This window comes from Osmia bicornis, chromosome 9, assembly GCF_907164935.1.
Source record: "Osmia bicornis bicornis chromosome 9, iOsmBic2.1, whole genome shotgun sequence".
Lineage (NCBI taxonomy): Eukaryota > Metazoa > Arthropoda > Insecta > Hymenoptera > Megachilidae > Osmia > Osmia bicornis.
In genome coordinates this window covers 1495410-1522214 of record NC_060224.1, presented here as the reverse complement: position 1 = coordinate 1522214, position 26805 = coordinate 1495410, and the positions used below count along the sequence as shown (strand labels likewise).

General features: G+C 36.4%; 1 protein-coding gene and 1 long non-coding RNA gene across 4 annotated transcripts in view; one reads left to right on the top strand and one right to left on the bottom strand.

Moving 5' to 3' along the window:
- LOC114877508 overlaps positions 1–26805 on the top strand; it is a 97006-nt gene that overhangs the window by 43623 nt on the left and 26578 nt on the right. The gene's annotated exons all lie outside the window — the stretch shown is intronic.
- LOC114877504 (suppressor of lurcher protein 1) overlaps positions 1272–26805 on the bottom strand; it is a 358815-nt gene continuing 333281 nt past the window's right edge. The window contains exons 14-16 of one of the 2 annotated variants that reach the window (XM_046287131.1): positions 15010–15217; positions 9594–9841; positions 1272–4926 (exon numbers count right to left, since the gene is read on the bottom strand). In XM_046287131.1, coding sequence (XP_046143087.1) covers positions 4862–4926; positions 9594–9841; positions 15010–15217 — 521 coding nt within the window. In that variant the 3' untranslated portion in view covers positions 1272–4861. Of the gene's footprint in view, positions 4927–8816; positions 9497–9593; positions 9842–15009; positions 15218–26805 lie in introns of those variants that run through there. The other variant, XM_046287132.1, reaches the window with a different exon arrangement.

Here is a 26805-nt window from a genome sequence, read left to right as displayed (position 1 = left end):
TTTATCAATTTTCTCTGAAATTATCTACGGAATGTATAAACAAAGAAGGTGACTCGATGAATCGAATCGATATGCCCAGCCAGATTGTATTTGCACTTCCTGGATCTTTTATTTTTGTTATTTTTTTAATTTCTTATCAGGAATGAAATTTTTACTTATCTTTTTGTCTGGTTTGCATCTTGTTTCATGAAAATTTGAATTGAAATTTAATATTTTATTCAGGTGTTAATTTGATAGTTTCGAGTGAAGATAACACCTTTATGCTTAATGAGAAAGAGATAAGGTACAACCTTTCACCGTGATGTGCCGCCACTTGTCTATGAACGAATTTGTACCTTTTTCATACCTGTTAATTAATCATTCGTATTTTAATATTTCATTTAATGAGGAAAAAAAATAATGCGTTTTTTTCCAAAGTTTAATCTTTATGTATATTTTAGTAGAAATTATGCTAATGAAGGTATAATTTTGGCACCTGTTTTTAAATTTTAAAGTACGGACAATTTACAGATATAATGTTAATCGTTTGAAATGTTCTATTTTAAAAAGATTGCACTTCCTAATATAATTTCCATTAATAAAACTGTTGTAAAACTTGAGGAGAAACTAAACAAGATATTGAAACATAGCACCATTAAGAACCGTGCTAATTTCTTCTCAAATTATCCACTCCAGGTTCGAAAAGTGTTTTTCAGAAAAAAGACTCACGTTTTCTTAGGATAATAATTTCGTTCAAATACAACGATGTTTTATCGCGGTGCGAGCACTTAGGAGCCACTTATCTCGTTCTAATTGCTAGCAGACAGTTATCTCAACCAATTCTGTTCAGACGTTTACGTGATGCAAAAGAATTTCATGGCTACTTAGAGTTGAAGTAGATCTTTCCTTACTTAACGATCCCGTGTAGTTGGGATGGAATTTAAACCATCTTCTCGGTATCGTAGCTCGTTTTCGGTTAAAAAGGCCAGCAAGCGAGAAAGGGAGAATGCAGAAGGTGAAATTGATGAACAGGTATTCCTGGTAAATTTACAAAGTACTTGTACGTGCTGAACGGTTGCGGAAGTTTTCGTCCGTTCAATATTCTACCAGGTCGGCATTTTCGATATAAACGATCGACGTGATGGCCAGCCAAAGTATCCTCCTGAACTTTCTCGAATACGATATTTGTATCCGCAGTTTCCAGATTTTAGATGCTCCTAGGTTGAATAATACAGGCGGGATGATGAAATCGTATCATAGTGACGAGGAAGAAAATTCATTACGCGTTCTCGTACAGATTCATATGTTAAGGTTTATTAGGACAGTAACGATGATTGCATTACAGTTCAGTAACTTATGCGTGAGATGTTCCGGCAAGAGCCTCAAAACAGAATAAGAAAATACATCCGCCATTAGCGGATACCATAGTCGATGCTCCGATCAATGATCGCGCTTTGTCCGGAGCATGACTACGATGCTTTTGAACAGTTTTAACCGCAGGACAAAGTTTGGAGCGCCCCAGGCGCAACTTTGATAACTCGCAGGTCCCCAGTAACATGCGGCGTGTAAGGATAAAAGTTTCTCTTTATTTCTTCTTTTGTTTAGTCGGACTCAGGAACTTGCTGCTAGGCCGCCCCTGAACTTCCTGCCTAATCACGGAGCGCTCGTCGAGTTCGTATATCGTTAAGAGGTTGAAGTTTTTTTTTTCCTTTCATCATCATAACTATTCAACTAGTTAAGTCGTTCATGTACACATAGAGATCCTCTTTCAACACTTTGCTTGCCACAGTGAAAATTGCCGTATAGTACTTCAGTAGACTTTTGTTATATTGCCGCGTGAGAATTTGACGTTCCATCATTGCCTCTTTCGGTGACAATGTAACGAGAGTCTACTGTAATTGTAATTATTTTATTTTTTAATTTAAATTTTCCACTACGTACCTCACGAAATTAATATATTAGAATTTTTTAAAATTATTTTGCAATTATTTCAATTAAATTAGATTCATGCTGCATGCGACCTATGATCCCCGTGGCAATCAACGCGTTAAATGCATACAAATTGTGCTAATCGTCGCAAACACAATTCTGCGCATTTCCATTACGTGCAAAATTAATAATCCCTCTTATAGAAATTATCTCGTCCTACCGTTTCATTTTTTATAAGCGCGTAACGTTCTAATACGAGTTTCCTTTCGACCAGGAATTCGTACGTTTATCGGTCTAAATGAATACAGAGACGGTACAGAGTGCGCAAAGAAACGGCTAAATTGATAGACGACTTAATTGGAAAGCATCGTGCCTATAATTAATCATTTTCACTGAATACAGTGGGGGGGTAAAACAGCGGGGCAGCAGCTCGAAACAGATTAAATGTAACAAGTATTTACAACGTGGTTAGTTACATTGAAGCATTTCATAGCGCTGATTCAGGTGTGTTCGCAATTTTCTAATAGCGTTTCATCGTCTCTTCCACAGAGAAACATACAAACAACAACGAACGTAAGCGACAAATCGTTCTTTCATTAATTACATTGTACAATGTCTCCTTTCTTTCTTATTTACTTTCCTCACGCTCAACCAGAGACGCTCAATCAATAATGCACAGTCATACTCGTATTTCATAATTATCATTTTTTTTTCTTTCTTGTTCGCTTTTTTATATATAAATCAACTAGAAACTCGGGAGAAGTAGTCAACGCATTATAAACCTATTAAAAAATATTCACAGTAGTCTAACATACACAATGATAGTATTGCTACCTAATTCCTTATGTATCCAATGATACATAGACTTGATATTGAATTCGTAGAGAGTTCAATCGTTTCATTAATTCATGTCGATGATTTCTTTTCACGACGATCCTATTCTTCTTCTTCTTCTTCCTTTTTTTTTTTTTTAATTCAATAATTAATGCATTTTTGTTCGTTCATACGATGCATTGTGTACGTGGCGTATTTAATCGATGGATACATTGATTGATGATCGATTTAACGGTAGAAATGACATTCCACCCTTGTTGCCTGGTTATACCGCCATAACCTCGGGAAGGTGGGCTTGGCTTATATAGTTTAACGGTTTATAGTTTGAAATAATTTTCCGTGAAAGTGAAGTACCTTTGTACGATAAAGTTTCATGGAACTATCGTTAACTTTGACGTTAATGACTTTCTGCCCGGCTGAGAGGCGGTATGCCAATACGTTTCTCTCCGTCGGGTCCCCTTACAACGATCGTTAAACATTTATCTTTATCGATTACATCTTCCACCCGGCCGAAGTTTGAACAGAGAAATTTTGTGTATCACGTTTTACCCTTGTCGATCTTTCCGCTGCAACTTGTTAGTTTGTTTTCTTTTCGTTAACCTGCTGCTTGCATGTTTCACTAACCACTTCAACCTTGTTCTCGGTCGCGATACCGTTCCTTGACGAAGTTAACTATTGTTTAAGTGTCGTCCCATGATGGTTTAAACGGGGTTGGTTTAAGGAGAACGGAGGTGTGAAAATTGGGAAATTTGGGGATCCAAAAATGACGAATATAATGTATAATTAAGAAATGAAAATAGTACCTTTAGTATCGATTTAATTTTTTCTTGCATAATATTTCAATGTTCGATCTCAGAAAATTATTTCAAACTGTTTTTCCTGGTAGTAAAATTCTGCTGTAACCGTCTCGATCGATTGTTAAAATTATTGCTGTCTCTCCGAAACTTTGACAATGAGAAAGGGTAAATTATGAATCCTTTTTTTGAACCGTTCAATTTCTCCGTACGTAATTGAAACATTTTCGTCATCAACACCTCTAATCTCTCGCGTATAATCAGACTTGTATTCGTTCCCTAATGAACTAAGAAGGAATGGAAACATCACAGTCGTATAGAGGATGTAATAATAAATATGCTCGTAGTGTATTTTAGGAAGGCGAATTATTTCGTCTCTTTTTCGCTGCCCACTATACGTATGACTTTCGATTAAATTCTTCGGACAGATAGTTTAGAGCGATTTTATAATAGACTCGCTTCCATGCGAGGAGAAAAACATTAACAATTCAGCACTTTTTGGGTACGTCACGCTACAACAAATTATAGATTTATACCATTTACTTGTACAACTCTCATAATATCGTCTCTTTCGTACTCGTTCGTTCGATTCAAGTATATCAACAGGGAACGATCTTGAACTTGCGAATTCAAAGGGTAATGGAATTTTTCTGAATATTCATAAGGCAGGTTGATCAATGACACATAAGTCTTAGGTGGTTGAAATTTCTTCAAGGTTCATCATTAATTAATTACTGTAATTTTGCAATGTCGAAGATTATAAAGTTCCAAACTCAGTGAACTGGCTCTCATATTTGCATCATTATTTTAATACACTTAAACAAGTTAAGAAACTTGTAATTTTCGAAGTGTAAGTGAAAATAATTAACGATGTAGGTACATGAATCATTATTTAAATTAAGCAAGATTATCTTTGCAAAAATAGACAATTAAAATTAATTTTTTCGATTTGGTTCAATTTGAAATGATGCTTCGTTTATTGAAATATATACCTCGCACACACACTCTGAAAATTTCATAGCTTCTCGAGCTTTTGCATTTTCCCTCAAATCCTTCTTTATTGCCAATACTTCTCTCCGTTTCGATGCTCGTAGTAAAATGATGGAGAACGATCGTCGTGCGGTGATAAGGATTCAATAAATGAATCATGACGTGTCATCAGGGAGATCGACTTTGGTATCCCTTTGGCAATTTCATTGACGCAAATGATATAGCCACTTTCCTTGGTACGTCGAATAATGGAGGATTGTGGATGGCTCCTGTCCTCGAAGTTACAGTTCGTTGTAAATTGAGCCAAGACTCGTACAAGTAGTTACTGATCGTGATTAAAGCAAAACTCGGCCAAAGAGTAGGGGTCTTATGAACAGCAACATGACCAGCAACGTTGTACCTTTAACAAAAAAACAACAAAATCAAACTTCTAACGAGATCCTTTATAAAGATTCACAATATAGGCAGAATCCAAAGAAACAGAAAAAGATTCAATTGTGGAATTTCTTTATACAAAACACTGAATATTTTTAAATTTACCATTTTTGTATTTCATATTTTTTAGTAAAAATGTAGACTAAAATGGGATTGAATACTTTAATAATTTTAGACACATTGCAAACTGATTTTTGTTCCAATCCGTCTTTCAATTAAAATTTTCGATCATTAAAAGTTCCGCTCGAACGTTCACGGTTTTCGTAATTACAAAAAATATTTTATTATTGCAAATTTTAGCTGTACTTCAAACAACAGTGGTCGTTTAACACGAACGTTCCCCCCGAAAACTACCACGAAAGGGGTAAATGAAAATTAAAAAAATGCACCTCGTGAAATAGTACGATCGAAAGTTCATTATTTGTTTGACAGAAAAAAAAGAACAGTATAATTACGGTGTACAGTAATCAACAGCCATATCGAAGAATTCATTAACAATTGTACCTATAGCTTTTGTATACCTATCAAACAAGAGGTAATTAATTTTGCAAGTTTTCATGTTTATTAATTAAATACTTGGTGCACAATTAATCATTCTCTTCTATCAAACGACCCTTTCCTCGGTTCTCTTCGTTTCGAATCAGATGGAAGTGCTCTGAAATTGATATAATTAAAATTATTTAAACAGCAATATGTTTATGACATGAACAAAACTTCAACCCTAAAATAACTTCAAAAGTAACAACCCTAAAATATTTGAACTTTGCTATTTGCCTATCATAGTTCAGTTCTGATCATATTTACACCTTACATCTTTGAATATTAACCACACTATATAATTTGCAATATACTGCGAAGATGTTTACCATATTGAAGAATTTCCATTCATTTTAATCGTCGAACATAGCGTTGTTCGTATATGTACTTGAGCGCGCCTCTGTATATTCTGGCAGCAAGGAATAAAACGATGCACTTTTACGAGATGGGGAGCGTTTCTCGCGTCGATCTGCATCGCAAACGAGCTACAGGGATTTTCGTTCCGTTGTAATAGAGACATCGGGAAAGATCCTGCAGAATGCCGAACGTATACTTTGAAAAGTAATTGCACTCGAAGGTAGTCCAATAAAAATAAAAAAATAAAAAAAAAGAAACTACAGCACGAAACGAGCGACGACCTTTTCTGTTTCATAATGAATCGGAACGTTATGCAATCTTGTACGATCGCGTAGTCGTGGTAAATATTAGAGAGCAATGATGTAATCAAGAGGATCGAGCCCTCTGGGTGCATTATGCAGTCTTCAATGCACCGTTAAATCAATATCGTGATTGTATAATTAAAACAAAATCAAACCTGAATATCTGAAAAAAAAAAAATCATACATGTATTCTACAAAACTCTTTAATTGTTTTCGTGTTTCTCTTTTACAATCTGTTTTATTTTTAGTCAGAGTTTGCGCGAGGTTATCGAACCCAAGGCATTAATTACTTTCATGATTGACCAAATTGCTCGGATCGATGCGGGTGAAATCGTATCGTTTCGTTTGTTGTAGCGAAGCCCTCGCTTTCACTAAACCCATGTAATTTTTCTTGTAATTTAGTTTCCAATTTCTTTTCGCGAACCTCTTCTGACCATTCTTATTTTATTGAAGCTGTTATTCCCGACTGGGAGAAAACGTCGAGGGAAAAGGAGTAGGTACCGATCAGATTTATCGCCTTGAGAGAACTCGGGTTTCTAATTTTATTCTTTTAACCCTTTCTCTATCGACGACGTGTTTACTCTTTCTCGATAATCAAGGGTTGAGTGAGAAACGTGGATCTCTATGGTAGATATCTATGGTAGATTAAAAAGTGTCTGACAATCAGAATGGAACTGTAGAAGAGTTAAATTGTGATGGAAAATTGAATGCGAGGTAACTGTGAAATGTTCAATAATAGTCAGGGAAGTGGGAAAAAATGCAATGCAATAGGTGACCGTCTGTGTTACATTCGACAGGGAAAACGAACGAACAACGGTTTCTCTTCACGATTCAATTCGACAGGACGAAGCGAAGTGAGCCAACTTAATTGATTTCGCTCGGAACACGATTCTGCGTTGTGTCGTTCTATTCTCGCTGACAAAGTTGACGTTCCAAACTATACCGGTGTGAAACGTTAGCTGTTATCCTTGTCACGAAATTAATTCGATTGATCAGCCTCTGAGACGTCGTTAGTCTCGTAAATAGGAAATAAGATTAAACTTTTACGAATCAACTTCCAAACTTGAGAAATTAAACTTCGAAACTGCTCCTTGAAGTTTGAAGAAAATTGATATAAATGAACAATAGACAGGATAATTGTCACGAATTGATGCAAATGAACTTGCATTTCATTATACATATGTTTTGATTTGCAAAAATATTTTATGTATTGTAATTTAAAATAAGAAACTCGAAGCCAGTTATTTTGGCTGATTTGATAGTTCTAGCGTTAGTTTCATTTTTATAAAGATGTTTGCAACAGAATCGAAGGGAAACAGGAAATGATGCTTGAACAATTTAAAGTATATCGTCCTAAGGGTTTCAGGAAGTTTTCTTCAGCTTCCCTTTTATATTCGTGAAACTTGATTCCTGTCTTTAGGATTGGTCTGTATTCCGTACTTTATATCGCATCTGGATTTAGAGAGGGAACAAGGAACTAGTACGTTTTCTGCTCTCCTTTCTTTTTCTCTTTATTGAACGCATGTACACAGTGTACACGTAATATCATGGAAACGAAAGAAGACAGCCCTTTTGTGTCGTTCGTAAAGAAAACTTTTTAAAATAAGAATCTCACAGTGCACATGGAATACGTGCTCAAAATTCAAAACGTTACCTGAACCGACGACCTTTGTCCCATTGATATTCAGATGTTATTTTGTATGAAATCTTACCTGTATATTGGTATATCGGTAGTAATTGCAGGCACTACATTTATTCATTTGTTATTAAATATATTCAATATTTTGCAACAGACCCCAAATTTCAAGCTCATTTTGATAGGTGTTGAATGGGTTAAAAATCAAAAGAATTTTCCAGCAACCATGTGTCGTGCTCGATTATCCGTTTTCCGTCCTACGCCTAGCTTTTCATTCGGTTCGATTTACGCACGATTAAAGCAAACGAGAGTCCGTCTTCCGTGTGATTTAATAATGGTAAAAGGTACACAAAAATTCGATTTCCTCTATCAATAGCTGCAGCCCAGAGGGTGCTCTCACTCGCCTATCGCAAATCCTCTTATAAATCGTGTATAATCTTTTTTACACCGACGTGAGCTTCCGCTGTTTCGGATGTAAACTGTCTATTATTCATGGGATTGGCCGATAAACCGGCGACCAGCTCGAACCCGATGAGAGGCTTGACTTTTTAAAGCTGCCCTTCGTTTCGCGCAACCCTCTCTTTTCTCTTTCGCCCCCTATGAAAAAAAATTTCGTTGAATTTTTACGATTTCCCAACGACCTTCTTCGCGTAGTAGTCCAGAATATTAAACGGGCACGTCGCGCGTTTCGTAACGATGTGTTTGCATTGCAAACCACATTTCTCCATGGCTGTAAACTTGCTCTCTCCTGGGTCCTAGCATTATTTAGGCGAAAGCGATTCCATCTTTAGGAATTATCGAACAAGGATGTTTTTCAAATTTTCTATACAATTTCTTTACATTGATAAAATCTTTGTCATCAAATGAGATGCTATGTGATTTTTAAAAAATGTTGGAAATTTATTTAATTATTTATTTTTTAATCAAAGTTCTTGTTGTAGGGATTAGATAAAATAATAGGGAAATTTGTGGAAGGTACAAATTGAATATTATTAAAAATTTTATTCAATACAGCGTGTTATAATAAAAATTATTAAACCCATAACAGTATTCATAATTTCATAAAATTAATGAAATTAATTCCGACCGATATTAAACGTTTACCATTTAGCGATCGAATGAAACCATTTATTTTTTACTAACCGAATAGCATTCATTAGTTTTATATTTTTTAAGCAATTATATTAAATCGTTATAGTCCATTATACGTATTAATATTTTTTAAATACTTCACGGTAGTGCAAAAACTCGTCACACCTTTTCAATCAGGTTTTAATTATTCTAATGGTCAATTTAATTAAACGTTGTAAAAATAACTCTTCTTGCGATCTCGATAAAATGATTGACCTAAAAATTATTCAATGAACAGTCAACAATTATTTTAATACATCCTCTTCGAAGATAATTAAACATGGCAAAGAATATTCACTAAAGCAGGAGCATTGATTGAAAATTCTACCCGGAAGTAGGTTAACGTTCTTCATTGTGGAAAATCTGTCATGGTACAGTGTATCGTAATCACGCGTTTTATTAGACAAAGAAACATCCCGTGGTCTTGCATGCTTGAAAGCAGACGCATTTAAATTTCCTTTTGTACAATCAGGACTACGGGATTACGTTACTGTTTTAGAAATTCCATTTCACAGTTTCTCTGTTGTCGTACGGAAATTAATCCGAAGGGAGGTAAAAAAGGCTGCCATAGTCTGGAACACAACGTAAAAAATTCGAAAAGGGGGAGGAAGGAAGTTGGTCGCTGTGGAAAGTCGAAAAGAAAAAAAGGGGGGCATGTTACGTTTTTACCTTTTAACGTTGACGCGTTGCTCGTCGGTGGCTTTGTTGTATAATTTCCTTCCTCGTCCACGAACACGTAGCTAGCGTTAAATCCTGTCGCATCGTATCTATCGTTGCTCTTAAAGGTCACGCGAAAGAACTTTCTGTCACTGCCCACGTCAAACTCTGCCTGCTGGCCACAGTGCCTCGAGTACTTCCGGTCCCTGGACATGTAGTTCGAAAATTCGACGAAGTCGCTCGCGGATATCGAGTCGCACCTGCACAATCAATATTATCTGTGTTATCATCGATTATTAATAATTGTCACATTAATGCAACGTTTCACGAAATCATGTCAGACTTTCTAGATTTTGAAATATTGTATATAATTTTTCCGAGAAACTTGCAAATCCTGTTAACTATGTTTCGAGTTCAAATTGAAATTCTGATTGAAAAAAACAAAAAAAATTCCATTTGAAAAACGTAAAATGATTTTAATCTTTTGGGACAGAAAATGCAACTTCAAAGAAACAGTGATTTATTCCCTTGGAAAACTGTCGAGTTGTTATTTATGGGTTTGATTAATACACGTCGGAAGTACTGTACAAATCTTTGATTCCATACTTTCAATTTGTAGAGGGTACATAGTTTTTTCTTTTTTACTGCAATTCTTCAACCAGTCACAATATCATATATTTCAGGATTTGATGGATTTAACAGGAGTTGTTTAAAAATATAAAAACAAAGGTAGGTTATTTATTTTGAGGATTAAACCTGTGTGTAATATTTTATGTGTCCTAGAAGAGATTTAAACAATATTTAATAAAAGAAAAATTTATTTTTCTATCATCACGATTTTAATCCAAACGATAATTTTAACGTTTGTATAGTTTTTTCTTAAAGCAATTCTGTTTGGCTCTTTACAGCCCCAAGCCAGTAGTAATTTACGTTTTTAAGCTTCTGAGAATCGCTCAATTCATGTGACCCACTTATTCATTTTCTTCACTCTGCAACCTTTGCCAAGAAACTATTTTCAAAAATCTTCTTCAAAACACCGTTCTTTATGGATCTCTTCCGTTTTCCTCTTTGGCTTAGCTTTCAGTAACATCTAAACACCCTCAAATGAAATATCTCAAGATATTTTTATAATATCAAATATCTGTCACAGAATTATAAATTAAAATATTATCTTTACCGCTAATAATATTAATATTTTTTGCTTGCATCGAAAATTTTAGTAATTTACAAGCATCTTGTAAAATTCCTATATTCTCCTTTTGTTTGAAAACCGCTGACCTACAAAATATCTGATCCTCTTAAAACGTGGTGTGTATAGGCGATTTTATAGATTGGATAGTAAAGATAGCGTATATACCGAGCTATTGCATTCGATATTATATCGAAAAATCGGCCAGGTCAGGTATATCGACGTCTAAGATGTATAAAATTACATACACACTCTCACTATACACAAATATAATACCAATGGAAGTTTATACACTTTTTCAGTACACTTTATTACGGAAGTCTGATCTTTTTACTGTGCACACTTGCGCGGGTTATCGGTTCTCTTAACCGGTTAGTTAAAAATTTGAATAACGAATGTTTCAATATAATGTTTATTTTTAATTTCGGTTACCAGGTTATTGATTAATGAATTTCAAGCTAATCTCAATTCCGTTGATGCTATATAAAATTGTTGAATGTGGAGCGAATATTTGGTGAAGATCTGCTAATTAAATATATATTTGTCTCTTGTTGGAATAGTTAATGCTTGTATAAGTGGATTTAATAACGAATTAAAGTCAATCAAATAATTCATTTCCGCATCCTACTTTCAATAAGTAAATTAAATGGTAGATCTATCTCTTCAATAAATTATTGAGATGAAATTATAATAATTGTTCTATATATTTTGTTCTAAAATTTTTGGTCCTTAAACTATTTAATATACTTTAAATTAGAAATATTTGATATTGAATGTACCATAATTTCAATAAGATCATCCATGGGGTCAGGCAGTAGAAAGATCAAGTAGTATAGCACACGATAATGCGGACACGTAACACTTACTGTCTATACCTCACCAGGAGGCACGTTTCTTTGACGTTACTCTACAATGAAACACATATTTAGAAAGCTCATAAAAGTTTATATCACGACCTATTTCAACAAGAGCCGACAAGTCTTTTCGTAGCCCGGTAACGTGCACTTCAATTACGTATGAAACACAATCGCGAATGTATTATTCAGAAGCGTTACCAAGTTCGTCGTCGTGTGTATAGTTGTGTGTCCAGAGAATTTATATTTTCGGCATAGTCGTACATTACCCAATCACCGGTAAAGTGATACGCATAGGGAAGTATGAAACGTCGTTGGGGGATAGTGGTTTCTTGAAATATTCACCTTTCGCGAAGAATATCGAAGAGATTCGAATGATTTTTCTCGATGGTATAGCACGTGCTCGTAAATTGCTTTCGTAGCCGGGGACCGGCAATTCCATAAGTAATTCAATCTTGGCTCTTTCCCCGCATAATTTCGATATACATGTGCGAGCCGGCCCTGCAGGCCCCGACTTTACAATCGGAATAACCATCGGTTATTCTCTGTTCACGGATTTTCCGGTCCGTTCTGTGCTTGCTTCATAAATATTTCTCTCCCGTTTCGTTGTAAGATTACGTAAGCCGTGATTAAAGTTCAGGGAAATGTGACCCGTCAGAAATAACGCTTTATTTCCGCTTCACCGTGCACGTTATTTTACCCGTCGAATAACGAATGCTGGCTCATTTGTGATTTAGTCTTACGAAAAGTACGTAAGAATATCCTAATTTCGTTTGCTATTTTCTTTAATTAAAAAATTATGTTTTGGCCCGATTCCATGGATTACCCTGTATACTGTACGCGATTGCAATATTGTGTAAACTCTTGCATTTCAATTCGGCTCAGGTACATTAATTTGTACCGGTGAAAATCGTGCGGTACGTGTCCGACGAATTTACAACTCGTCACCCTAAACGGCACCCTACTATACGATGTGGGTGACAAGGACGCAGTTGCAGTTCCACATTTTAATGGCTACGTGCAAACTGGTCGAGGAAACGTCACGAACGACTGGTTTGGTAATTGCCGTCGCGGAAACAACAGAAATATTCAGGTTCATGCAAAAGGTTCGTCATGTATGTACATATTGAAATCCAAATATTTGAAATAATTATTAATTCAGAATGATTGATAGAAAAATATGGGTTAAATTTTCTCTTCTTCTTCCTTCAAAATATCAGTACACTATAATAAAATCCATAAACCTTTTTCAAAAAGCCCTTTGCATCAACCTGGTATTACAAGAGCTTATAAAGCACCACGATACCGTGTTCTTTAATTAAAAGTACAGGAAAGTAAAGGATTCAACGAATGAATGGTACTGATAAGGAGGATTTACGTTGGTCCTTGGCAAAATTCATTCGCCGTTGTAAATAATATATCGCGTAGGTAAGAAACATTGATACGTGAACGATGATGCTATTATCGCGAGAGTTTCCATGCCGATAATATATCGCAAACCGCTCCTTCCACCGATGACATAAGTGGCAATTCCCGTGACAGATCATCGTTCGGTTCTCACGTATCCGAACATACATTTCGAACTGTTTACTCGAGCCCGGATTTACGAGTACGAATGTATCTTTTTCCCTCGTAGCCGGCTCGATATCCCGTTCGGATCCTGCTGCACTTCGTCTAATTGAACTCTCGTTCGAACCGACGATATTTACGAGCAATCTTTTCAACGGAAGGGGAGAGAAGAGGAAAAAAAGGGAGGAAGCAAGGAGAAATTCGGGGGAAAAATCCGACTCGCGGGTACAGAGAATTGGTCCCCGGTTGTAATAACAGATGCGAGTGATTCTTGCGGGATTCACTCGATATCGGCCGACCTCGAATTATTAAATTCAGGCCACATTTTCTGGGCTAGAGTGAGGAGCAAGAGAATCGATCAAGTCACGAGACCTACTTCGCTCTTCCTCGACGGGTTATTGTTGAAAAGTTCGACAGGAATCGGCGAAACACGACTAATTAGAGGCTACCGGTAATGAACGAAACGGTAGCTTGCTTATCGATGCTGCTTTCATACGATCCAATTAGGTTATCACGTGGTCAACTTCCTCTTCTTATTTCCTCCTAGTTTAATCAACACCGGGTCAATTTTCACTCAAGATTTCACTCCAGATTAAAATTTCTGAGATTTGGGGCTGTCAAATCTTCGAGGGCCCTCTAATTAATTTTCCTACTTAATTATGTCCCATCGCATACCCTAATTTCTATATTTATTTCAAACAGTCCATAGCATCTTTGCTACTTCTGATATCGTACGATGAGCTAGAAACACATATACCCAACTTTTTTGCTGTTTCAAGGATTAATTAGCGTACATCAATCAGATGTGCCTACTAATTGGCTACCTCGACGCAAATACTCCACACTCTGATGGACTTTTGCGTTATCGGTTACAGGATCCTCGTTTGGACGTACTGCTTTCGTCTCCAGTAAGCAGGTTGGAAACTTTGTTTGACGCAGTTTGATTTAGTGGAACGTCGAACTACATCAGGAGAGCCAATCGAACTGGTATCGATTTGCTTCCAGTAGACTTCTAGTTGGCTAAGGATGCTCACTTTGTCTCACCTCGTCCGGTTGAGTGACGAGAAGGAAGTCGAGCAGGATCGATACATAGAATTCCAGTCACGACGGTCTAGTCAGTTTATCTCTACCGGTTGATATTCCTCCTCCCCTTCCACTTCCGTTCGCCTATCCTCTGGATGATTTTTATTGTTCCTCCTTGATTTTATGTATCGATCTTTGCTTCTTTTTTTGATACGTATACGGAGGTAAATCGAAAGGAAACAAAAGCGTGTACACGCTGCACTACCCCTTGCGTGTATATCTGGAAAGGTTATGGGGTTGCTCGAAGGTAAATAACAGGGGTAACTATCTTTGTAGCATGTCTTGTAAAACGAAGCCAGTCATGTAGGTTACATACTTCGATAGATATTTTTCAAGCATGATTGAACTTTCATTTTTTTATTTATTTTTGCAATAAGAAAACTCAGGTTATTTTTATTTATAATGCTGTTCTGATATAGTTACTCTTCTTTACTATTTTTCAGTACATAATAATTCATTATAAGAATTTCAACCCTTAAATGATGTTTGTATGCAATATAATTCCTACTTTATAATTGACTTCGTTAAAATTTCAAAAGCGTTTGGTAATATAATATTCTGCTTGATAAAGGAAGTATTAATTTCAATGGTTCTTTTATAATAATCACGGGATTTGCAAGTACCTGGAGTAAAGAGGTTCATTAGGATTATTCTTACTTCATCCTGTTACAATTAATTACATTTCTCAATAAATTTCAACCTTTTGGAATAGAAATAAAAAATTAATACTTACGGCATCACTCCCTCCACATCGAAGAAATGAAAATGAAGATGCACTCTCTCGTTGAGTTGACCATTGAAGAAATAATGACACTCCGTGTTTCGTGGATACAATCCTGGATAATTTGGTGACGCGAATGTACCATTTCGTGTCTCGTTGCTGTTGTAAACAAAGGCACAGGGATATTGCGCCTCTTGTCGGCCCGTCGTTATGCCGAAGTCTGTAACACGGTAAAGTACAATGGCCACGTTAACACCCTTCATGTATCTGAGAATAAACGTCGGGTGTGTAGGAAATAATCCGGCAGAGTCTATTAAGTAAACGAGTAAAAACTCTTCTTTCTCCTCACAGAAGACTATTATTCTCAGTACTGTACATCCCAGCAACGTTTCAGCTTGCAAATATGACGGTGCCCGTTAATTAAATCGCGACCGTGTTTCAGGTATTTAATCGCGGGGAAAAGAAAGTTTCTTACGACTTTGAATCGGTCGTGCAATCACCTTTGTTCGACTTTTCTTTTCTGACCTCTTTCTTCTAATGAAAACTAGCTCAAACAGTGCTTTAGATGTGAAATAGTAATTGTTGGAGGAAAAGAGAAGAAGAAAGAAGGGAAAAGTGTTTCAACTGTAGCCCGAGGGAACTCTCGGGCTGTTTCATTTCGTATTAAAGTATTTTGATTCCGATTAGTAACAGATGGAAGAGCTAAAGAGATTTTCGATGCTGAAAGAGTGCGCTAAAATCCTTGGTAAATAAAGATTCTTCTTGGTACGAGTGATCGAGTGGATCGACCAAGGGTGTGAGAATGGCGATGATGAGTGTTCTTTAGGTTGGTCAATAAATTGTTAGAGTACGATGAACGGGAAAGTTCAATAGGAAGATAATGGACGAGTTGCAATGAAAAACGTACATATTATGAAAAAGCACTCGAAGATGAAGTGAACCTATTATTCTATTTCTGATACACATTGAACACATTGATAATTTAAATTTCATTTTCATTTTTTAAGCTTACGAAAAGAAATAGGATTCAGAATTTTTTAAAAATTTCTAATTAAATTTAAATGATTGCTCTCCCAATTCTGGATCATTCTTTAATGTAGTATAGTAGCCGCAGAAATATAGCGTAGTAGTAAATTTTAAACGTATACATACTTCCGTTAATCAATATCTCTTAACATTTTTTCCAAAAAACTATCATTTACATTCGGTTACTAATTGTGGGGGTACAAATACTTATGCTATTCATCGTATTTGCACATTATTTGATCACCTCGTGATGTTTGCGATTGCCTGTACCATATACCTATTCACCTGGTGCGCTTAATAAATATTGACGTTCACTAATGAACAACCACGCGTCGAAGTATAAAGCATCACCGTCATAATCGCTATATCGTAACACGATGGTTATTAATAAACAACAGAGAGCGTAATAGCTTACGTATTATTAACTAGATGTTCGAAAACCGAATACGAGAGAGCGACTGCTTCAATTTGCCGATGAATATACATACATACATCTGGCCGAAGTGAATGCGAACAAGCAACCATCTCTGTGTCAATATTACAGCATGTAAATCATACTGTACAATTTAATATTTTGTGATAAACAGTGACCCTCGTTTTCCTTCGTAATCCATTCAGATAGAATTTTTTAACAGACATCTGTTAAATTGACGGTATCAAATCTTTCCAGGGAGTTATTGAATGACGAGAATTGAATGAAAAATTTGAAAGGAAACTTCATTCTTCCAGATCATTCTTCTAGAGAAAACGGGTTAATTATAGGATCTCTGTTCGTCAGGGCTCGTTTGAAATCGTTCGCCGGCACCAACGACCAACTTGCCTACGAACTTTCGAGTTCTCGAGTTCCTGAAGTTGAGCTTTGGCCGTTATGCCCGGCGAGCAAGTTTCTTCGCGGTTGTAAACATCAGGTAATAAGCTTTAGCAAACGCCGTGCACTTTTGCGCTTAGTTAGCCACGTTTGTTGTACGACCGATGCACTTCGTCCATATCCAGTGCATGGTGAACGACCTTTTATTTTGATAAAGTGTTTCGAACATTTCTAGCGATGTAGTTTCGTTCCATAAACGTCACTCGGAACCTTTATTCGGCCGGAAATTGAACTTCTTTACAGGACGATGAATGTGATAGGAAAAAAAGAGAGAAGTCTGAGATGGTCGGAAGGTCGTGAAGAGCTTCCGTACGGTTGTGGCATCGTGTGCAACACGTAACTCTGCTGGAATTTAGGCTAATGGTCCGACGGTTTTAGTGTCTTGGGTGACTGGTTTTAGGGACTGGGTCTTTCTAATCGGTTGGAAAATATATAATACAACCTGGCTGTGAATCAAGTGGAGGCAACGACCTGTAAAAAAGAATTTAAGATATTTTTAGACTTTGAAATACGGAAACAAATGAATTTGACAAAAATATTTACACACTGTAAATAGAGTGACAGGCGAAAAGTTGTTTTATAATGTTATTTTCTAAAATGTTGCGGAACAGGTTTTCTTCAAATTATTTCTCTAGATAGTACTTGGATCCCTTCTATGTAGCATTTTCTTTGAAGAGAAAGAAAAGAAAGTGACTGCATGATAAAGTATCTTAGACGATTCCAGCCAACTGGTCTGAGTTGAAATAAATGTACCTTGAAACACTTATTTTGTATGTACTCGTACATTGTGCTTCAATGAAACAATTTAACTCTCCTATTTCACAGCAAGACCAATTTTTTATTTCTTTAAAAGAAATCTAATCTAATCTGTCTTCATGTAAAATAATGAATTTTGAGTCACGCAATAATTCTGCTGCTATATTATTTCAACTGAAACTATTAATTCAATCGGCCTACTTTAGTTATGTTCCTTTCATCTCAATAAAACTCGCGTAACTGTTTATCGGCACCTGAAACGCATAAGAAAGTTCACAGAATGATGTTATAAGTCCTGGTATTCTCTGCAAAGCTGAAACACCGAAGTTTCTAAGCCATTCTTTCCAAACAGCAATCTGAAACTTTTCTCAACATTAATTTGCATCGGCAATTTACCTCTCGTTTACTATATAACTGCTTCTGCAAAATACTGACGGTAGTTTCATCCACCACGCTTTCAATTTTGCTACAGTATTATTAAACTGACTTTTTCCTGAACTTGTATAAATTACATTTTTGAAATACAAAGAAACTCAATAGAATTGCAATTTGTACAATTTTAAAACTTTCTGTTATACATCAACTAGCAATTCTACATTTCAAATGACAAAGAAAAAATAGATAGAAAATTGGGAAACTGTAATAAGAAAAAACAGTTTATCAAACGGTTTAGGGCTGTATGGATACTCAAAATTATGAGCATTCATCTCATGAGTTTCATCTCATAACAATTTATGATTCAACGTAGCCCGAAGGTTTGCAGCGTTTAACAAAGGAGAGCTAGGAGATTTTTGCGATTGTAACAGCTCCTACAGAGATTTCCTGTGTCTCGTGCAGCGCAGGAACCATTTCGAGCATCTAACATCCGGTGTAATGTGGGCATACGAGTCAAATCCGCCGCTGGATGCGCACACATAAACTCATTGTTTTATACGTACATCCGTTTCTCCAGACGCGGATCCGTGTACCCACGAAAACAACGACCCTGGTATATCTTTTTCTCACGAACGCACACACATCGACCGATATTCGTCTCTTTCTCAATTTCGTTCGTTTATACTTCAGGGAGAAAAATATTCGTTCGATGGTATCGTTGTTCCGTGATTCGGATCCGGGTCATTGTAGAATTTCGAAAATAAATAGAAAAACTAGAACGTTCGCGCACGTGTTATCGAAACGTTATTACTTTATCATTTTTATCGGTAAACAGAATATGTCCGTTGATTCTGAAATATTCAATATCACGCTTTATTCCATCTCCGCTTTTTTCGGGTAATTTCAACGGAAGCAACGGATGAGTTTCATCTATTCATCCTCTGACGAATCTTTTTTCATGAAAAAGTTGGATTTTCACCATATGTAAAATGAAATTTATTAAATTCCAAATAAGGCTGAATAAACTTGAAACGGAGCATTTTCTTTGGGATTTCAAATCAACACTGTTATGAAAATTTTGCAGCTTGCCAGCTCTATTGAATATCATTGTGCCTTGGTCCTTTGTGAAATTTAATTTAGAGTGAAATTTTCTTTTTTGAAAGATAAAATATTAGTAATAATGATTTTTCATTGCCTGTCTGATCGATAAAATAGAAATTTAATTAATTCATTTAACTCTTTATATCTTCTGATACTCATTACTGTTAATTAAAGGTTTGTTTTCACCCTGTATACTCGCTTGCGAGAGCAAACGGTACACAGAACGCTTTACGACTTCCAAAGACTCGGATTTCACGAGTTTCCCTACTCTCGACTACTGAATCGACTTCCTTGATTCCCGAGGATGGCCGAGTTTTCCGGTGCACACGTGCATCCCTACGAACGTGTGCGAGCGAGTGTTGTATCGCGCGAAATCGGCGATATTAAACGTTCAACTTTTCAAAAGTCCGCCCATTTCGTTCGACCCTGTGAAACTTTCACGTTTAACGTCTCAAACACCACTCGAACCGGAAGACTGAAATTCAACTTGGGTCAGGCTCTTGAAGTTTGCAGCTTGACAATCACGATTTCACAAAATTCTTATTCATTTCCAACCAATTGAACACTGTTTAGAAAAAAATTAATCTTGTATTTGAAATAAATTCCGAAGGGTAATCAAAAATTCAGGTCGAGAATGTTTTTGGGTTGTATGCAATAATTTTAGTTTGAAATTCAAAATTTTAAAGTAATACTATTTATTATTTCTGCATTATTTTTTACAAAGATTTTAATAAATCGCTGTTTCGAATGTGGATATTGCCGAGCCTTTATCAAGTATCTAGCAGCAAATTCAAGTAGATAAATGTTGGAATCCGATGTTGATCGCGATTGAACATTCGCATTAGATTGCAATATCGCATGGTAGCCGATGAGGATCGTCCAGCTTCCGAGATTTCAAATTGACGTTCGTGACAGAATCACGAGCGATTTTATGGCGTTTGTCGATAGCTCGCCGAAGATAACGCACGATTAAAGGTATCGCCGGATAACAGGTACACGTACAACGGCGAATTCTATATTGAAGCAATCGGATATTCATTTGCGGTGAACCAAATAGAAGAGCTTCGAATACACGCGTGATGCATTCTCGTTTCGATATACGATTCACTCTCTACCCTCTTTTTCGCCCCTATAGAGAATATTCACCCCTAAATCTACCACGATTTTTCCGCTATTCGCGATACAAATTTTATATTAAATTATTAACAATATTTAGGAATAATGAACATTTTGCAAATATGTTTCTCTTTTTTAATAAATTCAGAGTTAACTGAACAGTCCGATGTTTTTTTTTTTTTAATTAAAAAACAGTGTCAATAGTTCAGGTTATTCTGCTGCTCTCTATTGCGCTCTAAAAAATAATTCGAACGACGATATTGGAAATCTTTATCTTCAGGAGAATCACGTATACCATAATCTTAGGGTCGTAAACCTCCGTCTCGGTAACAATTTATACTGCTGATAACTTCAATATCCGTGGACGGATTAAAGCGAGACACCTACGTATACGAGCTTCGTAAATTCATTTCAATCCGCTTTTAAATCCCCGTTACGAATAACACAGTATTGCTTTCTGCCTGTCTGTAGATCAATATTTATTCGCCACATGCTCGCTGACCCTTTCAAAGGATTTCCCTTGGTCGCCTTTATTTATACATCGTTACACGATCAGACGCTGAAAAACAACCTAATAATCCGTGCGAGATAATAAAGTACGTGGTTCACGTTTGAAGCATGCTGCCATCCACCAAACAATAACGATCCTAATTATCTTGACAACAGGTTTATCCGCCTGGTAATAATTTCAATCTCCTGAACTCGCGAGCCGAAAATACCACTAATTCCTTCCATCGCGTCGCGCGCGTGATACAGTGCGAGGATAAGGTAATTTCTGTTAGGAATATTCATGAAACTTTTACATTCACAAGTGTTATTTTACAATATTTTTATATCACAAAATATCTCAGAGTTTCTATATTTCGAGATCTACCATTTCATATACAAAAATCTATTAGTTAGCTGCCAAATTTCGCTTTAATGATACACCTCGTTCAATTGAAGAGTGGTCATAATGAAAACGAAGAAACTACTTATTTTGTTAGTTAGCTGGATGCCAGATCGAAATTTGAAACGATACTCGGTCACCGAAAAAACCTCGAGAAACGTGTTCGTACGGCGAAGGTTGGCAGTGAAAGAACCGCTAATAAATGAAATATTCAAAAGAAGAAGGAACTCGAGAACGAAGTGAAAGAAGCTTGGATGCAGATTGGAAGGGCTCGCTTTCAATGGCAACATAGTCGTAATTAATTTGAGACTGTCTGAACTTGCAGAGGCATCGATCAATTTATTCTATACCTTTGCAAACGAGTATACATCTTCTATTATATGTTGTAATTCTACAAAGTGATTCAGATTTATCATTGCAAATTTAATTGGCTATGGGAGGTCCTTATAAAAGATAGAAATAATGTCTGCATAACTTGCCTATTTTCCAAAAACGAAGCGATATAACCCAATTTACCCTTGTTTCGAAATACCTAATAAAATTCTACGATTTGTTCAACAGTAACAATACAATATTTTCAGTATACTGGTTACAGTAGCAAGTTACATTAAATTCGTACATATATGCGCTGGGATTATTATGAAATATACGAGTTTAAACTAGTTTACCTATCGTTTTATTAAGACATAAGCGTTGAACAAATCGACATGACTTTCATTAGTTTAATATCTTTATTAGCTCTTTAAATCTTGTTTACGCATTGTTGGTGATATCTGTTTCATAGATCCTCGAATCTGTATTGCGAAGCAATATAGATGCAATTCACATTCGCAAACTGTGCTTTATGCTCTGTGGTATAACACGCTTTATAACTGCAGCAGAAAGTAATTATAAAGATTAATTAAAAAGATACGACCTAGTAAAATAAAGATGGGAAGAATTAAGAAAAATTGTTTAAAGTTCCACCATAATTATTTATTTTAATATTTCATTATCATAAATAAAATACTGCCTACGTATTAATAAAAATCTAATATTTCAACTCTTTAACTTCAATCAATAACCAAGAGCTAATAAACCCAACAAACCCTCATCAACCCCTACTTTTCCCATCGATGCACATTCATAGCCTGCGCCACTTTGTCCCCGTATTTCATCGCATTACGTGTGCGCACGATACTCGAAGCAACTTCACCTTAAGCACAAATCATCGAACCGACGCGACGCGACGCGACGAACGGTAGTATGAATATAAAATGTTCAAGAACGAGGAGCCACGAATTGCACGGTGTCGCGACGACGTTTTATCCCTCCACGTTTTTCGCTCGATTTCACTGAAACGCCCGCGTGTCCACGTATCGAGTTCTGATTCAAAATTAGAGTCTCGTAACGTTGCATGGCTTCGAAAATGCGACGATGCTTTCAACTCTTTTCCCTCTGGTTCTTTTCATTTCCAAATGACGCCGTTTACATTGTCACTGTCATTTTTTTCGCTCGTTTCGCGAGCAATAAACAACGGCCTCGATTACCTTCGCACGAGAACGAGCGGTGGTTTAAAGTAACGAGGATTCGCCACGTTTGCCGACGCTTTGTGCATTTTTACGGAAATTACAGGGGGGTTGTTTGCACGCCACAGCCACGGTTTCCCCAACAGCTGGCACTGTGACCACTCTTAGCCATGCTAACAAACTTTCGGCTTTGATGCCGCAACGCCGTGCATTTCCGGAATCAGAAAAAAAAAACGCTGCCATCGTCACTGGTTATGTAACCGGAAGAAAATAACTTAGTTTCGATGCTGTTCCAACGTCCGGACACTATGGAACCACAGAACGCTTTTTGCTATTTATTTTTTTCTCTCATTTCACCCGGTAACCCGAGGACTCTCCCCATTGGTTATTTTTTCATTTTGCGGCTTTCTGTTATGAAACATTTAACCGATGAAGGAACAACGATATACACTCCTGGGTAAAAGTATGGGAGCATTTTTTGGGGATGTTGTAAAGTGGATTTATTTTTAATATTTCTAATATACAATTTCTGTCATAAGATATTATTTTGAACATGATGATCCCATACTTTTAGAGGGCAGTGTGTATGATCCTCGTGGAAACGAGTAAACACATATCGTAGATGGTAAACGTGAAATCAAGATGAGATAGTAAGGTTTCTTTTATGAAAACGTAAATATTTTATTTTCCAGGCTTCCATGTTATATTATGTTTTTTATCTTGTTACGGTATTTCTTCTTTCGAGAGGGAAATATTCAACAGCAAGATCTTCATTTTCTTTTATCAGGAAATAGTCTTCCAATGTTCTTTCCTTACGTAACTTACATGTTATTATGATTGCTCTTTTCAAAGGGGAACATATTAAAGAGAGTTCTATTTTTTCTCGAATACATATTGCATCAATTTCACTGCTTTTATTGATATTTTTATCATCCTAGATATAGTAAAATTATTAAGGATCCAAGGTACATATATTATTCCTTTTATCCAGTTTTATAAAACTGCACTAGTGCAGCTAGCAAATGGTAGTATGTATAGTCTTTTACTGTAGAAAGCATAAATCCATAAAAACTTCAGAATTCAAATGATTATGGGTTTGTTTTCGTAAGTTTAAAACTTTTGCAACCTTTTGCAATACCTGTATAAAATTTAGGAGTCCAGTAAAAAACTTTTTATCCGTATTTTTACATTTCCGTTTCCATCTCTAAACTAGAATTTCTCTGTGGCTTTCGATCATCTTCAAAAGTCAAAATTCGTCCATGTTCAAACACAAAATTTAAGTCTTTTTTAAAATTTGTAAAAATTTTAATTTCGTTCCTAAATTGCATTCTCTGTGATATAAAGTAACAGTTTTGCAACTCCTTTTCTGATTTTTCAAAAGTATTATAGAATTATTCGTATCAAATATTAAAAGCATTTTGATCGATTTGTTTAAATCTCTTCAATATTTCATACAAAGTGTTTCGTCGACAAAGAACGCGAAATTTAAGTCTGAAAAATAAACAGCATGTAAATCGAAAACTGCATGTAAAAAGGTGGAATGTACTTCAATTTATCGAAAAACCAGCTTTTGTATGGCGTGTAAAAACAGTTCATGCGAGGCTGAATCACTTGCTGCAAAGCATTTTATTCTTTCATACGAAATACCTTTCTGTTGTTAACAAAAAAAATAGATACGTTTATCATAGTTTTTCAAACACTGTCAAATAATCCTTTAACGATGAAATGTTTTTTTTAAATATTCAGTTATCACACTTTCGTTCGGTTACATCAAAGGAAAAACAGTTTTTAGCTACAATAAAATTGTATATGCTTTAATGAATTTGTACGAGCTATTGTTTTAGAAAGACTTTTGTTGAAAATTGTAATTTTTCTTTTAATTCCTTTTTTTATTGCTATTATATATTATTGAATTTTAAAAAAGTTTTCATAAAATTTTTTCAAAGAATTATTAAATGTTAATTAAGGAAAATTAAAGTAAAATTTAGTGTTGTGTAGGGGATTTATTAATTAACTACAGAAGATTCATAATCAATTATTTTATTAAATTGCAAAAGTAATACATTGATTGTATTATAGATTTTCGAAGGCAAAACTGCTACAAAAATGTTCCCTCTGATTAAATCTTGGGCGTATCACTACGTCCGGAATTATCCTATTTCGAGCAAACACAGTCTATCACGGATGTTGAAACAGTATCAAAACCGATCGTGTTATTCAAAGTTTGAAACCCGCAGGCGGGGCTTTTTCCACGAGCAATTTACGCGGTACAACAGGAAGTCTGTTTATCGTTTCCGCGTGTTGGCTTCGCCATCGAGATTTGTACAGAGTCAGGGCAGATCGTCTAGTATTTGCAGCACGAACGGGCCAATAAAATCGTACGTTTAGTAGCCCGTCGCACCGATAAAACCTGGCTGGGACGAGTTGGTTGCGTCAATTTTTTAAGATCACCACTGAGAATTCCTTTCAGCCCAGGGAATATCGGCCCGCCTTGCCGAAATTCATAGTTCCGTAAGAGCGACAAGTTTTCGTCCAACACAGAACAGCAGGCTTCTGTTGCTATCGAGACGGCAGACGACGACGACGACGACGTCGACGTCGACGACGAACAATGACGTCTCCTTTTCTTGCCTTTGAAATATTTATCGTAACCACCCTGAAAAGCATCACGTGCCATTTTTACGTTATTGCATCGCCCGTTTCTGTGAACACGTCCCTTTCTTGCCGCGCCACCTTGCTTCCTTTTGACATTCCAAAGACTTTTGGACGGGATATTTCACGGGGGCTTGTGAAATCTGCAGACAAAAGGTGTCCTTGTGTCAGGAGGCTACGATTATTTGTGTTCTTCACCGTGAAACGGAAGCCTCCTGGTTATTGGAGATCGAAATATCTTACCGAATATATACGTGGATACCTTAGAACCTGGCTCTTTATTCTAAAATATGTGCTATTCGGTCTGAAGGTTATTCTTTTATCAAGAGCCTTCTTTCGAGGATAGAATTTATGGTGTAACTATGGAGAACAATTTTAAATTTATTACAACGTTTTATGAATGTACGTGGGGTACTTGGAACCTAGCTTCTGTAAAATACGTGTTCTTTTGTAATGTCTAGAATTAATTTTTTTATGGTGGTAAATGAGTGTAAGTGTATATATGTATATGGTGTCTTTGACTGGGCTCTCCCCTCCCCGGAGATCACCTCCAGAAAAATAACGATATATCGTAGAAGGTTCTACTTTTAATATTAATATTATCAAAATGAAGATTTTGAGAATTTCTGCTTCTTAGAAAGAATAATTTATTATATTTCCGAAGTAATTACACGATGTAAACGAACCAATAATATTGTTAAGAGTAAGAGTACAGCTGAAGGGTGACAAGATTTTTACAGAAAACAGGAGAGCGCGTTGATGGCCAAGTGAAACAAGGGTGGCTGTGAAAACAGCAATTTGCATAATCGTTGAAATTAGCAAGGCTCGTTCTCCCTTACCCTTAACGACCCGGTCTTTTTCAAGCTTCCCCGACACGTCTTGGAATCAACGCGTACGTGAGCAAGCACTCACGTTAAAGAGTAATCGAGGAAAGTCAACGGAGCTGAGGCATTTTTCCTTGATACACGTGGCGAATCCGTTAAATTGATAAAGTTTCGCTGGAACTTTTATAATACCAGGCGGTTGAAGAACGTTCAAGTATATACCAGCTGGCAATTTATGTTCCTTCAGCCAGGCTGGCCAAACCGTCTGAGTTTCGACTGTAGGTGGCGGCAGCCTTCGACCAGTCTCTAGTTCTTCGCATCCATGCGGGTAGGTGCGGGCTGTTTGTCACACTTTCGAGGAGTATAACTGTCGTAAAATCGTCCCGTGATCTACATTACAAAAGATTCGAAGCTACCGTTCGTTTGGCAGTGTGTGTAACCGAGTTCCTGCGCAGAGATGCCCTTCGTTTCCTTCCTTCCTTCCTTCCTTCCGTCCTTCCTTCCTTTTACCTCTTTGCTTGCCTGCTTTCCGACTTTGCAATTGTAATCAACGATAACGATTCCGCCAGTTCGTTTCGTTACTCGCGCGGAATAATTCGCGCGAAATTGCGAAACGACCATTCGAACCGTTTCCTCTTTAAATGATTATTATATACAGGCTGTTCCATAATATGTGCCCGTTGGTTGAAGTGG